This window comes from Lycorma delicatula, chromosome 1, assembly GCF_047948215.1.
Source record: "Lycorma delicatula isolate Av1 chromosome 1, ASM4794821v1, whole genome shotgun sequence".
Taxonomy (NCBI): Eukaryota; Metazoa; Arthropoda; class Insecta; order Hemiptera; family Fulgoridae; genus Lycorma; species Lycorma delicatula.
Window position 1 is genome coordinate 255617752 of NC_134455.1, and position 13826 is coordinate 255631577.

General features: G+C 34.8%; 1 protein-coding gene across 1 annotated transcript in view; it reads left to right on the top strand.

Annotated features, from left to right (window-relative positions):
• LOC142330576 (vesicular integral-membrane protein VIP36) overlaps positions 1-13826 on the top strand; it is a 59303-nt gene that overhangs the window by 16060 nt on the left and 29417 nt on the right. The window contains exon 2 of the mRNA XM_075375961.1: positions 9189-9304. Within this exon, the coding sequence (XP_075232076.1) occupies positions 9189-9304 (116 nt within the window). The remainder of the gene's footprint in view (positions 1-9188; positions 9305-13826) is intronic.

A 13826-nucleotide genomic window follows, 5' to 3' on the forward strand; every position in this document is an offset into this window, starting at 1 on the left:
GGAATTTACTACGTGCGAATACAATCTCCTTTTAGAAGCCCACGGTCTAGTCGTAGTCCTGAGCAATCTGTTCAGGCTTTGAACAACTTGTTCGGTTTTACCCGAACTTCCTGGACGTGAAACATGAAGGACCTCCTATGGTCCAACCACAACCTGAGGTACTTTGCATCCTCTTAACTGCCTGGATCGGCCCTTCATCGGTCACAATCGGTATAGGTCCTACAATTCTCCTACCCGTCATAGAGATAGCCACTGTTTTCCCATGTGAAAATCGAAGGCCTCTAGCTTTCATCCATCTACTTACCGTGTCTAAAGCTTCATTTGCCCCCACTCGCAACATCTGTTTTTGCTGCAACCACCAAAGCGGGGTTGTCGGCAAACGCTACTGCGTTCACCCCTTCTGGATACTGTAGGCGTAAGATCCCGTCAAAAGTACTATTCCATAGTATAGAGCCGTGGAGTACCAACTAGAAACTTTAAATTTCAGCTCATTGTTGCCCGTACGGTACACCAAGAGTCTCTCCTGCAGATATCTTTGAATCAGTCTTCTCAGGTATGCGGGCACATTGACTCTTTCAACACCTTGAATGTAGCCTCCCAACTGAGAGAACTGAATGCATTGTGGACATTATCAATATGTACTGGAATTTGACGCGTACGAAAGTTCCTTTCGCCGAATTATTGACAATTTTCATCACCTCATCAGTGGCTGATCTCGACCGGAAACCAAATTGCCGTTGACTAAGGCCACCTCTCTCTCTCTCTTCAGTGTTCTTCCTCAGCCTCGTTCTAATAACTTACAGAGATTGTTAACTAAACAGATTGATCTATGTGGTACTGCGCCCTCCGGAGCCCCATATTTCTGTATTAAGACCATTCGCGATATCTTTCAGGAAGTAGGGATAAAATCACCCTTTAACATATTATTCATTACGTCTAGTATAGTAACTGGAGCTTCCTGTACCAGGATCCGGACGACTTCAACCGGAATGCCATCCGGACCCGGACTCTTATGTAGCTTCTTTTTTTTTATTAGCAGTCTTGAGCTTCTTCATGGTAAACAGCGGTATAACGTCAGCTACTATTTCTTCTTTGGTCGGTTCGATGTTCGTTCCGGAAAGGGCTTCTCGACGTATTCACGTACCTCATCCTCCGCGATCACCGGTAACCATCGAACTAATCTTCCTGATACCAACTGGTAGCCTCTCCCCCACGGATCCCTGTCAATGTTCTCCATAATTCCTTCCAACATTTAGTCTTGACTTTTTTAATAGCTGATGCATACAACGATCTGGCTTTCACTTACTCCTTTTTGGCACTGTCCTTACGAGACTGACAGTCACGTCTATTTGCTCTTTGTAACACTCTTTTGGATGCCCAGACTCTTTTACGTAGTAATTGTAGTTCAGGTCCCCACCAGTACGCGTGTCTTTTTTCTGGTACGTTTACTAGAACTCTCGTCTTATCGCATTCTGCGGTGACTATTGCTGTCAATTCTTCTGGATCTACTATCTCGGCCACCTTTACACCTATCATTTCGGAAAACCGTATACACCCACTCCTCGAGGTGATTACTCTTTCCGACTTCACTAGTCTTGGTTCCGTTGTGACCTCTTATGCTATTATGAGGTGATCTGACAGGCTTTCTTCTTCTAGTATTCTATATTCGCAAACTCTGGTGACTTGCATTAAAATTGCTAGCCAATATTATCTTTTTACCTCTGAATATCCGGATATCATTTCCCAGTTCATCAAGCAAGGTCACAAAACTCGCGACTCCCGTATTCGGTGAATGATATACAGCAAAGATCACCGTATCTCCCCAGATCCGCATGTCTCTACCGGTGTCCCCATCAAAGGGAAACCAATTCCGGAACCGTGTTCTCATCTCTGATCCATTTGGGCCGAGTAATCATGAACGCGTTAGGTTCCGCTACAATAATAATGTCTACTCTCTGTTGCATCGCTATTTCCCAGCAGTTGTGTGCTCTTCTACTGTGGTTCATGTTTAATTTCAAGATCTTCATTTCTGGGGCGCACATCTTCCTGTCCAGTGGCCCTCCGATCCGCATATCGCACATGTCATCGGCTGTTGCATTGCGCGCTCTTATGGCCCGGTCTTCCACAGTTGAAACACAATTGGGTTCTGTCTTTTCCTTTGCATGTCTCAGAGACATGGCCTGAACCCCAACAACGAAAAAATTCGTTCTCAGGCACGCGAATGTACGCACGGCAATGCACCCAGCCAATCCGTATGCGAGCTTCTGTTAATTTCAACGCCACTCTGTAGGTCGTGATTACTGTCGCGTTTTTTGTCTCGCCAAAAGCTGGTCTTATTGATGTAAGCTTAAAGTCGTTTGTTCCTCCAATTATCAGTGCTGTAGCGCCTTTGATATCCCGTTCAGTTGTACATCAAAATCGATGTCTTTCAAATGAACAACTGTCCTCCTTCCATCTCTTGTCAGCATGTCCATTTGCAGGTCTGCAGCTTTGTTACGCAACATACTAGTAAAGTCTTCAGCCTTCTCCTTCCCCTTAACCCAGATGCATATTTCTTCGTTGTTTCCCTTCCTGAGTGACAGTATACCTCTCCCGCTTGTTCTCGAGTTACCGGCTGCTTCATTGTCTTTAAGAGATCCGCATATGACCTACCTTTGTCTTGACCACTATTGTGCGGCTATCCTCCACGGGTGGGGTAGAGCGTTTGATCCCCGAACTCTTGTTTTCCTGCCTAGGTTCTGATTTTGCAAGTAGGACTCGAATTTGGTCTCTTCTATCTTTTGTTTAGAAGATTATCTTCCTCACTTGATTCCCCAGTCTACCACCCGCCAACGTAAAGGTCGCTATTTTGGTGGATTCAGGTATTTTTCTCATAGCTTTTAGTATTGTCAATGCCGCATTTTCTTCTCCTTTGTTTGTTTCGTAGTATATAATATATCTACTTTCGTGACTCACGGACTGTTCTCGTTTTATGATGACTGAGTCATTCTTAACTATGTCTCCAGCCACAACACTTACGGGATAGATCCGAAGTGGTTCGGCAGGATTCGAAGAAACAATGGAGTTACAGTGGGATAGAGTTCCCCTTATAATAGAGGCTACGACTATTTCATAGGAGAATATTTCAATCACCTGAGCTTGATGTAAATTTTCCAAGTTGAACTGACGTCACTTCTATACTAATAAGCAACTGTCTTGTCCAAGCACGTACAACAGTGACACTATTGAATATAGTTCCTATTACCTAAGGCAGTAAGATCTATCCCGAGAAAACCTAAGTAAAAAAGTCGTCCGTTATCCAAAAACTCGAAAAACTTAATGAACGTGTCCACAGTAATTCAAACCACAATCGCCAACGTCCGTATCCCAAAAAAAAACCCCGAAAAACCCCGCCCAAAACCACTAAATAGCAGAGTAACCTACAACACATATTTCCCTTACGGAATCACTTACTCAACTTACCAAACCACATTGGTGATAGGCAGCACTACTTAATCCTATTTTTAGATCAAACCACTTAGTATAACTCTCCTTTATTTTTATGATCTGTCTGAGTTAAGTACAATTCTGGTTCATTCTGTATATTAAATAGATTTTCATATATCCATATATATAAAAATATTAAGTTCGTTTGTGTATGCTTCAAAAACTCAAAATGTTCTGCACCGATTGAGCTCAAATTTTAGGACGATATATAACCCGCATCAAAGATTGTTTTCATCTATTTTTAATAAATCTATCTATCTATTTTTAATTTGTACATTTTTAATTTGGAAATGTAAACAAAGGAAAACCAATCAGATCAATGCAAGATGGCCGCTGTCAAACTCAACGACAAAATTTCTTTGAATTATATTTAACAGCTAAAACATCTGTATTTTATTTTTAAAAGAAAAACACGATAAAAAAATTTAGCACGATATATAACCCGCATCAAAGATTGTTTTCATCTATCTTTAATAAATCTATCTATCTATTTTTAATTTGTACAGTTTTTTAATAAATAAGAGGCTAATAAATCAGATGGAAATGTAAACAAAGGAAAACCAATCAGATCAAAGCAAGATGGCCGCTGTCAAACACAACGACCAATCACAAAGAGCCCGTATGGCCGTTGCCATTGTAAACAAAATCACAACTGATTAAGTAACAAATGTTTTTGAATTATATTTAACAGCTAAAACATCTGTATTTTATTTTTAAAAAAACCAAAAAAAATCACCAAAACAAAAAGAAAAGCCACCAAGAAGGATGACTTACAGTAAATAAATTAAAACACCCAACTTTCTTATTGCCAGATGGACTTAAGACTATGCAAACAAAAAAAGTCGAAATAACCAAATACACAGAAAATAATATCTCTACATAATGACCAAAAAATCCTTTGTTAGGTTAAATATTCACTTTTGTCTGAATTTACAGAAGGCATTTACAACGAAACATTGATAAATATTGAAGACAAGTGCTTAGCTAATGCAAATAAAGTTCTTAGTCAATTGGGAATGCCAGCACCCACCTGAGCTGCGATTGCTTCATTTGGTGTGGATTTACGTCGTGAACAGAGTTACAACATTGGTGATCTTCAGTCATATGTTCAATCAAACATTCCCAAATTAACGCGTGAACAGAAAGGCATTTATGATCGTATAATGCAAATGATAAATGACGGAGTTGAGGGGACCTTCATTTTGGATGCGCAGCAGGAACTGGGAAAACATTCCTCATTAGATTGATTCTAGCAATGGTTCGATCAAAAAATGACATAGCCTTAGCTCTTGCTTTGTCTGGAATAGCTGCGGCATTGTTACCAGGTGGAAGGACTGTGCATTCAGCTCTGAAGTTGCCATTAAACATGCATATCATCGAGACTCCCACGTGCAATATTTCCAAAGCATCCTGAATGGGAAAAGTATTACAAAAATGTAAACTAAACTCATTGTTTTTTGGGATGAATGCACGATGGCACATAAAAAATCGCTTAAAGCTCTTGATGGATCGTTACGAGATTTGCGTGGAAACGTTCAACCATTTGGGAATGCTTTGATATTGCTCGCAGGAGATTTTAGGCAAACATTGCCTGTAATTTCTCGATCGACACCAGCAGAAGAAATAAATGCTTCCCTGAAATATTCGACACTGTGGCGACACGTACGTACATTGCAGTTGACTACGAATATGCGTGTCCAGTTGCAGAATGATCCATCAGCTGAGGTATTCTCACGACAGTTACTGGACATTGGAAACGGACAGCTGCCAGTCGATGAGACGTCTAGACGAATATCATTTTCTGATAATTTTTGTAATTTAGTTACATCGAAAAAAGAACTGATCGAAAAAGTATTCAAATTAATCATAGAAATCACGATTGGCTCAGTGAACCAGCTAATCTTGCCGCAAAGAATAAAGATGTCTATCAACTTAATAATGTTATTCAATCCAGCATTCAAAGTGAGGAAATTACATATAAGTCGATAGACACCGTTGTGGAAGCAGATGAAGTAGTTAATTATGCAACGAAATTTTTAAACTCACTTGATCTGCCAGGGATGCTACCACACATATTAAAATTGAAAATAGGTGTGCCAATTAAACTGTTGCAGAATATTAATCAGCTAAAACTCTGCTACGGCACGCGACTTGCAGTTAAGAAATTGATGAATAACGTAGTGGAAGCAATGATTTTAACGGGGCCTTTCAAAGGTGAAGATGTCCTCATTCCTCAAATACCCATGATCCCAACCGATACACCATTTCAATTTAAAAGATTGCAATTCCCAATTCGATTGGCATTTGCAATCACAATCAATAAAGCCCAAGGTCAATCTTTAGAATTATGTGGTTTAGATTTAGATGCAGATTGCTTCTCACATGGACAACTGTATTTGCGTGTTCCCGAGTCGGCAAACCAGATAGCCTTTATATCTACGCAGACAGTGGATAACAAAAAAATATTGTATATCCACAATTATTGCAAAATTAAACTTCTATGAAACGTATGCTTTGTTTTGTTTCCCATTTCTCATCCATGCAACCACAATGTGCCACAGCGAAGCGTGGCGGGTACAGCTAGTATGTATATATATTTGATTTTCAAATCAAAATTTAGTAGAATATCTATTAATGAAATATGTATTAGATTATGAAATAATAAAAATTATTTTTGACCTGTTTTGATACCCAAAAACAGATTTGGAGAAACTCAAAGTTCACTTAGTTGAAACTTAATACCAAGGACACATATTCCTTTTTTTCTTTTTGTCTTCAGTCATTTGACTGGTTTGATACAGCTCTCCAAGATTCCCTATCTAGTGCTAGTCATTTCATGTTGGTATACATCCTACATCGCTAACATTGTTTTACATATTCCAAATGTTGCCTGCCTGCACAATTGTTTCCTTCTACCTGTCTCTCCAATATTAAAAGCGACTATTCCAGGATGTCTTAATATTTGGCCTATCTCTTCATTTGTAACTATCCACCCATCTGATTTTTAACATTCTCCTACAGCACCACATTTCAAAAGCTTCTAATCTTTTCTTCTCAGATACTCCAATCGTCCAAGTTTCACTAACATATAAAGCTACGTTCCAAACATATAGTTTCAAAAATGTTTTCCTGATATTTAAATTAATTTTTGATGGAAGCAAATTATATTTCTGACTGAAAGCTTGTTTTGTCTGTGTTATTTGGCATTTTATACTGGTCCTGCTTCGTCCATCTTTAGTAATTCTTTTTCCCAAATACCAAAATTCTGCTACCTCCATAACCTTTCTCTTCCTATTTTTATATTCATTGGTTCATCTACATTATTTCTACAACATTTCATTACTGTTCTTGTTAATTTTCATGCAGCAATTATTGTGTAGGACTTCATCCTTCCATTCATTGTTTCTTCAAAATCTTTTTTACTCTCAGCTAGAATTACTATATCATCAGCAAGTCGTAGCATCTTTATCTTTTCATCTTGTGCTGTTACTCCAGATCTAAATTGTTCTTTAACACCTTAACTGCTACTTATATGTAAAGATTAAAAAGTAACGGGGATTGGGATCATCCTTGTCGTACTCCCTTTTTTATTACGGCTTCTTTCTTATGTTCTTCAATTATTACTGTTGCTGTTTGGTTCCTGTAAATGTTAGCAATTGTTCTTCTGTCTCTGTACTCAAACCCTAATTTTTTTAAAATGCTAAACATTTTATTCCAGTCTGCGTTATCGAATGCCTTTTCTAGGTCTGTAAATGCCAAGTATGTTGGTTTGTTTTTCTTTAATCTTCCTTCTACTATTAATCTGAGCGCTAAAATTGCTTCCCTTGTCCCTATAATTTTCATGAAATCAAATTGATTTTCTCCTAACACTTCTTCCACTCTCCTCTCAATTCTTCTGTACAGAATTCTAGTTAAGATTTTTGATGCATGACTAGTTAAGCTAATTGTTCTGTATTCTTCACATTTATCTGCTCGTGCTTTCTTTGGTATCATGACAATAACACTGTTTTTGAAATCTGATGAAACTTCTCCTTTTTCGTAAATATTACACACCAGTCTGAATAATTTATTTATTGCTTCCTCACCTGTGCTGCATAGTAATTCTGCAGGTATCCCATCTATCCCACGATCCTTTCTGTCATTCAAGTCTTTTAATGCTCTATTAAATTCAGGTCTCAGTATTGTATGTCTCTTTTCATTTTCTTTTACTTCCTCTTCTTCCTGTGTAACACCAGTTTCTAATTCATTTCCTTTGCATAACTCTTCAATATATTCCACCACCTATCGACCTTTTCTTTTGTATTATAAATGTGTGTACTTTTTTTCTTTAACACATTATCAAATTTTAATTTATGGCCCCAAAATTTTCCTTAACTTTCCTGCATGGTTCGTTTATTTTACCAATGATCATTTCTCTTTCCACTTCTCAGCACTTTCCTTTAATCCACTCTTGTTTCGCTAGTTTTCACTTCCTGTTTATAGTATTTCTTAATTGCCGATACTTCCTTTTACTTTCTTCATTATTAGCATTCTTATATTTTGTACGTACATCCATCAGCTGCAATATATCCTCTGATTTCCAAGGTTTTCTACCAACCTAAGTTCTCTTTGTTCCGCCTAAGTTCGCTTCTGCTGATTTAAGAATTTCCTTTTCAACATTCTCCTGTTCTTCTTCTACTTTTTCTACCTTATATTTTTTTACTCAGACCTCTTGTGATGACCTCCTCAAAATTCTTCTTTACCTCCTCTTCCTCAAGCTTCTCTAAATTCCACAGATTCATCTGACATCTTTTCTTCAGATTTTTAAATCCCAATTTACATTTCATTATCACTAAATTATGGTTGCTATCAATGTCTCCTCCGGGGTAAATTTTGCAGTCGACGAATTGATTTCTAAATCTTTGCTTAACCATGATATAATTTATCTGATACCTTGGAGTATCACCTGGCTTTTTCCATGTGTATATTCTTCTATTATGATTTTTAATCTGGGTGTTGGCAATTATTAAATTATACTTCGTACAAAACTCTATGAGTTGCTCCCCTCTTTCATTCCTTTTGTCTAGCCCATATTCACCCACTATATTTTCTTCCTTGCCTTTTCCAATGCTTGCATTCCAATCTCCAACTATTATTAAATTTTCATCCCCTTTTATGTGTTTAATTGCTTCGTCAATTATTTCGTTTTCACACTCTACTTCATCATCATCATGGGCGCTTGTAGGAATATAGATGTTAACAATGGTTGTCAGTTTAGATTTTGATTTTATCCTTATTACAATGATTCTATCACTATGTATTTTGAAATACTCTACTCTCTTCTCTATCTTCTTGTTCATTATGAAACCTACTCCTGCCTGCCCATTCTTCCTAAATGTTGCTACATTTTCATTATTAGAAGAAGTAAAAGGCTATGTGAGCCTTTTTGGCAGTTACTAACAATGGACACTGTAGCTGCAGGAAGTTAGCAGTCAACAGTGTACTGATACTAAGTCTAAGGACTGATCTATTTGAGATATATATGACTTTCTGATTAATTTGATGATGTAATCACAGGCACCCATGTGGAAGTGTGTGTTTGCCTTAGCAAAACATGTCTTATGTATATACTGTGATATCACATGCACTTATTGTTCATACATTTACGTATATTCAAGTTAGTCATACTCAATTGCCAAATATTTATTTACTTTCTGTTGTAGGTGTTGGAGTAATAATACCCAATTGGGACTTTATGGGCAGTACTATGGTTACACATAACCATGTTAGGTTGACAAAGGATGATCAAAGTCTGCAAGGAGCTTTGTGGAACTCATTGGTATGTACATTGTTGTTTTCTTTTTTCATTAAAGTATAACAGTTATTGTTTCCCATGCTAGTAATGTATGTTAAAATTTTCCTCATTTTCTATTCTTTCTGCTTTTTATCAGGTTTATTATTTAGTAATCAAATCTACATGCTAGCAAGTGACAGTGTATCAGGTCTAAATTAGTGGTAGGACCACTTCAGCAGGTGGTGAAATAAAAAATGCATATGAAGAAATGGGTAATTTAATGATTTATCTAAAATATTATCGCAGTTTGGTGGCTCAATCAGGATATTGAGAGGTCATTAAATCATTATTATAAAAAATTAGTTTTTTTTTTACATTACTTTGAAAAATTAATTGGTACATTAGGATTAATCAGTACATAAGTGTTATTGATGTATTTTTTTTTTTATAAGACTATTGTTAAAATTAATACAAATTAAAATATTTATTTAAAATAACAGCTACTGGAATGAAACGGTTAATTTAAGAATGTATAAAACGTTTTGACATTTTTATTGATTTGCCTTAGTTTTTGTATATTTTAAGATGGTCATATTTTTAGTTTTTGTATAAGATTTTAAGATGTTCAAAATGTCCAAATAATAAATGCTATAACTGTAATTATTTAAAGACATGCATTATTATACTTTAATTGTTAGTCGCACAATTATTATTTATATTATTTTAGCATCTTGTGTTAGGAGAAGTTGTTACTCTTGAGAATTATATTTTATACGTAATTATGTTTTACACTTAAGTTTTTTAGATCATTTAAAAACGTATGAGATTTATTGTTTTGCTTAAAATTGTAAACTTAATTTCACTTTTAAGCATAAAATGTAATGATTTTCAACCTCTTTTTGACTTAATTAATATTCATTGCAGTCTTGTTATAAAATAAAACCAATTAGAAATTTAAAAAAAAAAGTAAATTATGCTAAAACATTGATACACATTCTATTTTCTATCTCCTGATTCTAAAGCAGTCCCAGTTTCAAATTTTTTCAACTGCTTGATAGTATAACAACAAATAACATATATTGTTTCTTAAAATATTGAAGACCTGTTTTTTCTGAAATTCAAGGTCAAAGGGAAGACCTTGAAATCAAAATTTGTGTAAACATGTGCTTGTTGTGTATCGTAAGAAAGAGCATCAAATAAGCTTTAAAATAAGACCAGGTTTATCATTCTACTTTAATGAATAACAAAGTACGTAGATCTAACACTGCTGCTGCAAGCCAAAATTTGCCATTTTCCAGCAAATTTGAAGGGCTCTAAAAACAAAACGGTTTATATAGAGATCTGAAATTCAGTATTTTTGCATAACTCTATTAACAATTAATTCCAAATTTCATGAAAATCCCAGTTGGTTAGGTTGTGGGCCTTGTTGAATTAACACGGAATAACCCAAATAGGAAAATTATTCTGATATTTAATTTTAATATTTGAGACAAAATTTTCCAGAATGTTTTGGTTACTGTTCAACTTCTTCCACTACCCGCTTTTAGATGGATTGTATAAACTATATATTATATGATTATTTAACTGTGTATTTGTTTTAAGCGGAATGCTTAAACTATGCATAGCTAGCACTTAGTAATAGTTTTAATTAAGACGAAACTTTTTGATAAAAATTGTTAGGGCATTTTTTAAAGCGTATATGCTGATTTCTGTCAGATTATATTAAGTTATTTAAGACTAAACAAATTATTTATTTTAAACTATTTGAGTCACATGTAAAATCAAAGCCTCATAAGTGAGCTAATGCAGAACTTTTTAATTAACACCATTGATTCAGAAGTACATGTATTTTTGTAATTAACCATTACATAAAATTTTCGACTTTTTGTACTTTTGGCAAATTAATATAAGACCTACTGGATCAAGTAAATGAAAAAAAATTAGTTAGATTTTAGTATATTTTACAGATAAATTTAAAAAAGAGTAAAACTTGAGACAAGAATGCCCAAAATAATCCTTTACTAGGTTATCTGACATGGAGTGACCCTGAGAGTTTTTAGTCTTTTTTTTTGAAAAAAAAACTAAAAACAATTTTGCTGAAATTTCCTAATATTTAAATAACACCAAAAATTAACCTTACCTGTAAAATAAAATTGAAAATTACAATCTTAATATTATAAAAAAAATTCTACATTTATTTTTTATACCAGTAGTAAAATCACCCTATTGATAAAACAGGTAGACCATTATTGGTATGTGCTAAATAGAGAAACATTATAATTTTTTTTAAGGCTGTTGTATTGCCTTCTATACTTTATTATGGATTGAAGATTTCAGTGATGTTTATTTATCATTATTCAGTTTGTTACTTATCAGTTTGATTTTCTGTCACTTTTTTTAAAATCCAAAAACATGTATTAAGAATTAAAATTTTCATAAAACCCAGTTACTTTAAGATACAGCACCCCAACAATATTTTCCTTCTCCTCATCCATTTTACTATAAAGTGGAACAGATCATGTGAATTTCTTGATTGTAGGATAAACCATTCATGAAGTATAAAACCAAATTTATGTTAACATAATTTACATAAATGAATGTATTATTAGTAATTATTTAATGCTAAGTGACTAGGACCAGTTGTTTTGTTCAAGTTAAAGAAGACACAACAGATTACACTGAGTGAGACAATGAGGTTAAACAATTTTATTCATTATTAAAATAATACAAGTGTAGTGTGCATAAAAAAACAAACTTTGAAGCCATATTTTCCTGTATTTTTTTAATGTATCGCTACTAGTTCATTCTTGTTGTATAGTGGGTTAGAAAGTTTTTGTAATAAAGGTGTTATTTTCATATCTAAGGTACAACAGCAAAATGGTTTAGTGGTCCAAACCACTAAATTCAAACAAAAAAGTTAAGTTCATTAGAAATGTTTGAAAATCAGTTTGTATTTATCTTTGAAGTACCTTTGTTATTTTGGAGTAGCCAAATTAAAACAGCCCAACCTTCAAAGTAATTATATTGCACAACTAAATTTTTTACTTTTTTTACTTTTTGGATGTTTCCTGTATACTGTAATTTTAAAGTATGAGGTTTGTCCATGAAGTTCCCAAACGTTTTACATTATCCAACTGATTGGGCAATGAACTAATAGAGTGTGTAAATGTGGTTCAACCTAGTAGTAACATTGAGTAGCAGTCACAGTGTATAATACTCTTTAGTCATACTACACCTTTTTACGTCATTTAGTATTGTCATATGATTTTTTATTGTATTTAAAATGACTAATTTTCATGAGCAATGAATTAATGTGAAATTTCATATTAAATTAGGGAAATCCTTTATGAAAACATATGAAATGTTACAAATAGCATGTGGAGATTAGGCTTTAAGCTGAACTCAAATGTTTCAAAGTTACCCAAACTTCAAGCTAATTATCATCCTTGTCCAGCCTTCACCCTGTTTGATCATTTATAACTTTTATACTTTTTCCTTTACTGTACTACCCAACTTAGCTGCAATACTAACTACACTCCCCAAGTATTTAAAGCTAATAACTCCTTCAAAGACTTTTCACCAACAATCAGATTTTGATTCTGCCTCCTAGCTTCTGATATGACAGCACCATTTGATGCTTTACTCAAGTGTCCTACCCTATACACTTCCCTTAATCTTTCCTTTGACCGGTCAAATGAGAATGTCATCTGAAAATTCACGAATCCTACTAGTCATACTGAAAATTGTACCCCTCTAATCCAGGTGTTTTACAATATTATGTAGGACGAGGATAAATAACACTACTGACTATCCTCCCTGTCAAATTCAAATCCTTCACCAACTTTTACTTCAATTTTTACTTTTGATTTTGTTATGTTCATTGTCATTTTAATTAATCTAAAGAACTTCTTCGAAATTCCCCTATCTTTTATGTCTTCATAGTCTCTTCCTATTCAGACTATTCGAAAGCTTTTTGAAAGTCAAGTCTACTAAAAGAGCATACGCAGTGCATAGCCAGCCCATATTGTTATGCTTTCTCATTGTCTGCCTAATAACAAATATGTGATCCACTGTACCTCTGACTGAAGTCCAAACTTACATTCACCATTAATCTTCTTCATAATTTCCCTGAGTCTTTCATTAATACAACTAGTTTATATTTTATTTGCAAAGTTATTCCTTGATAATTTTCACACTCTTATTTGTTCCCCTTGTAAATATGAAGACAATTTACAACCATTGTAAATAGCTGTCATGCTTTCTTCTTTCCATATTTTTTTTATCAGTCTAAAAGTATGTGAGGCCCTGTGACACTGTCCCGCCCCCATATTTGTAAAACTCACTAATAATGTTATCTTCTGGTGGCTTTTTATTTTTTATACTTTTTATACCCTTCGCTATTTCACATACTGAAGATGGTTCACCCAGGCATCCCTCTTTATCTCTTGCTCCAACCTTACTTCATCATCCCTATAATCCTCCAGCCCATTTAATAATTCTCTAAATTGCTGCACACAACTCTTATTATTCTATCTTTCTTACCAACCATCCTTCCACCCCTATCCCT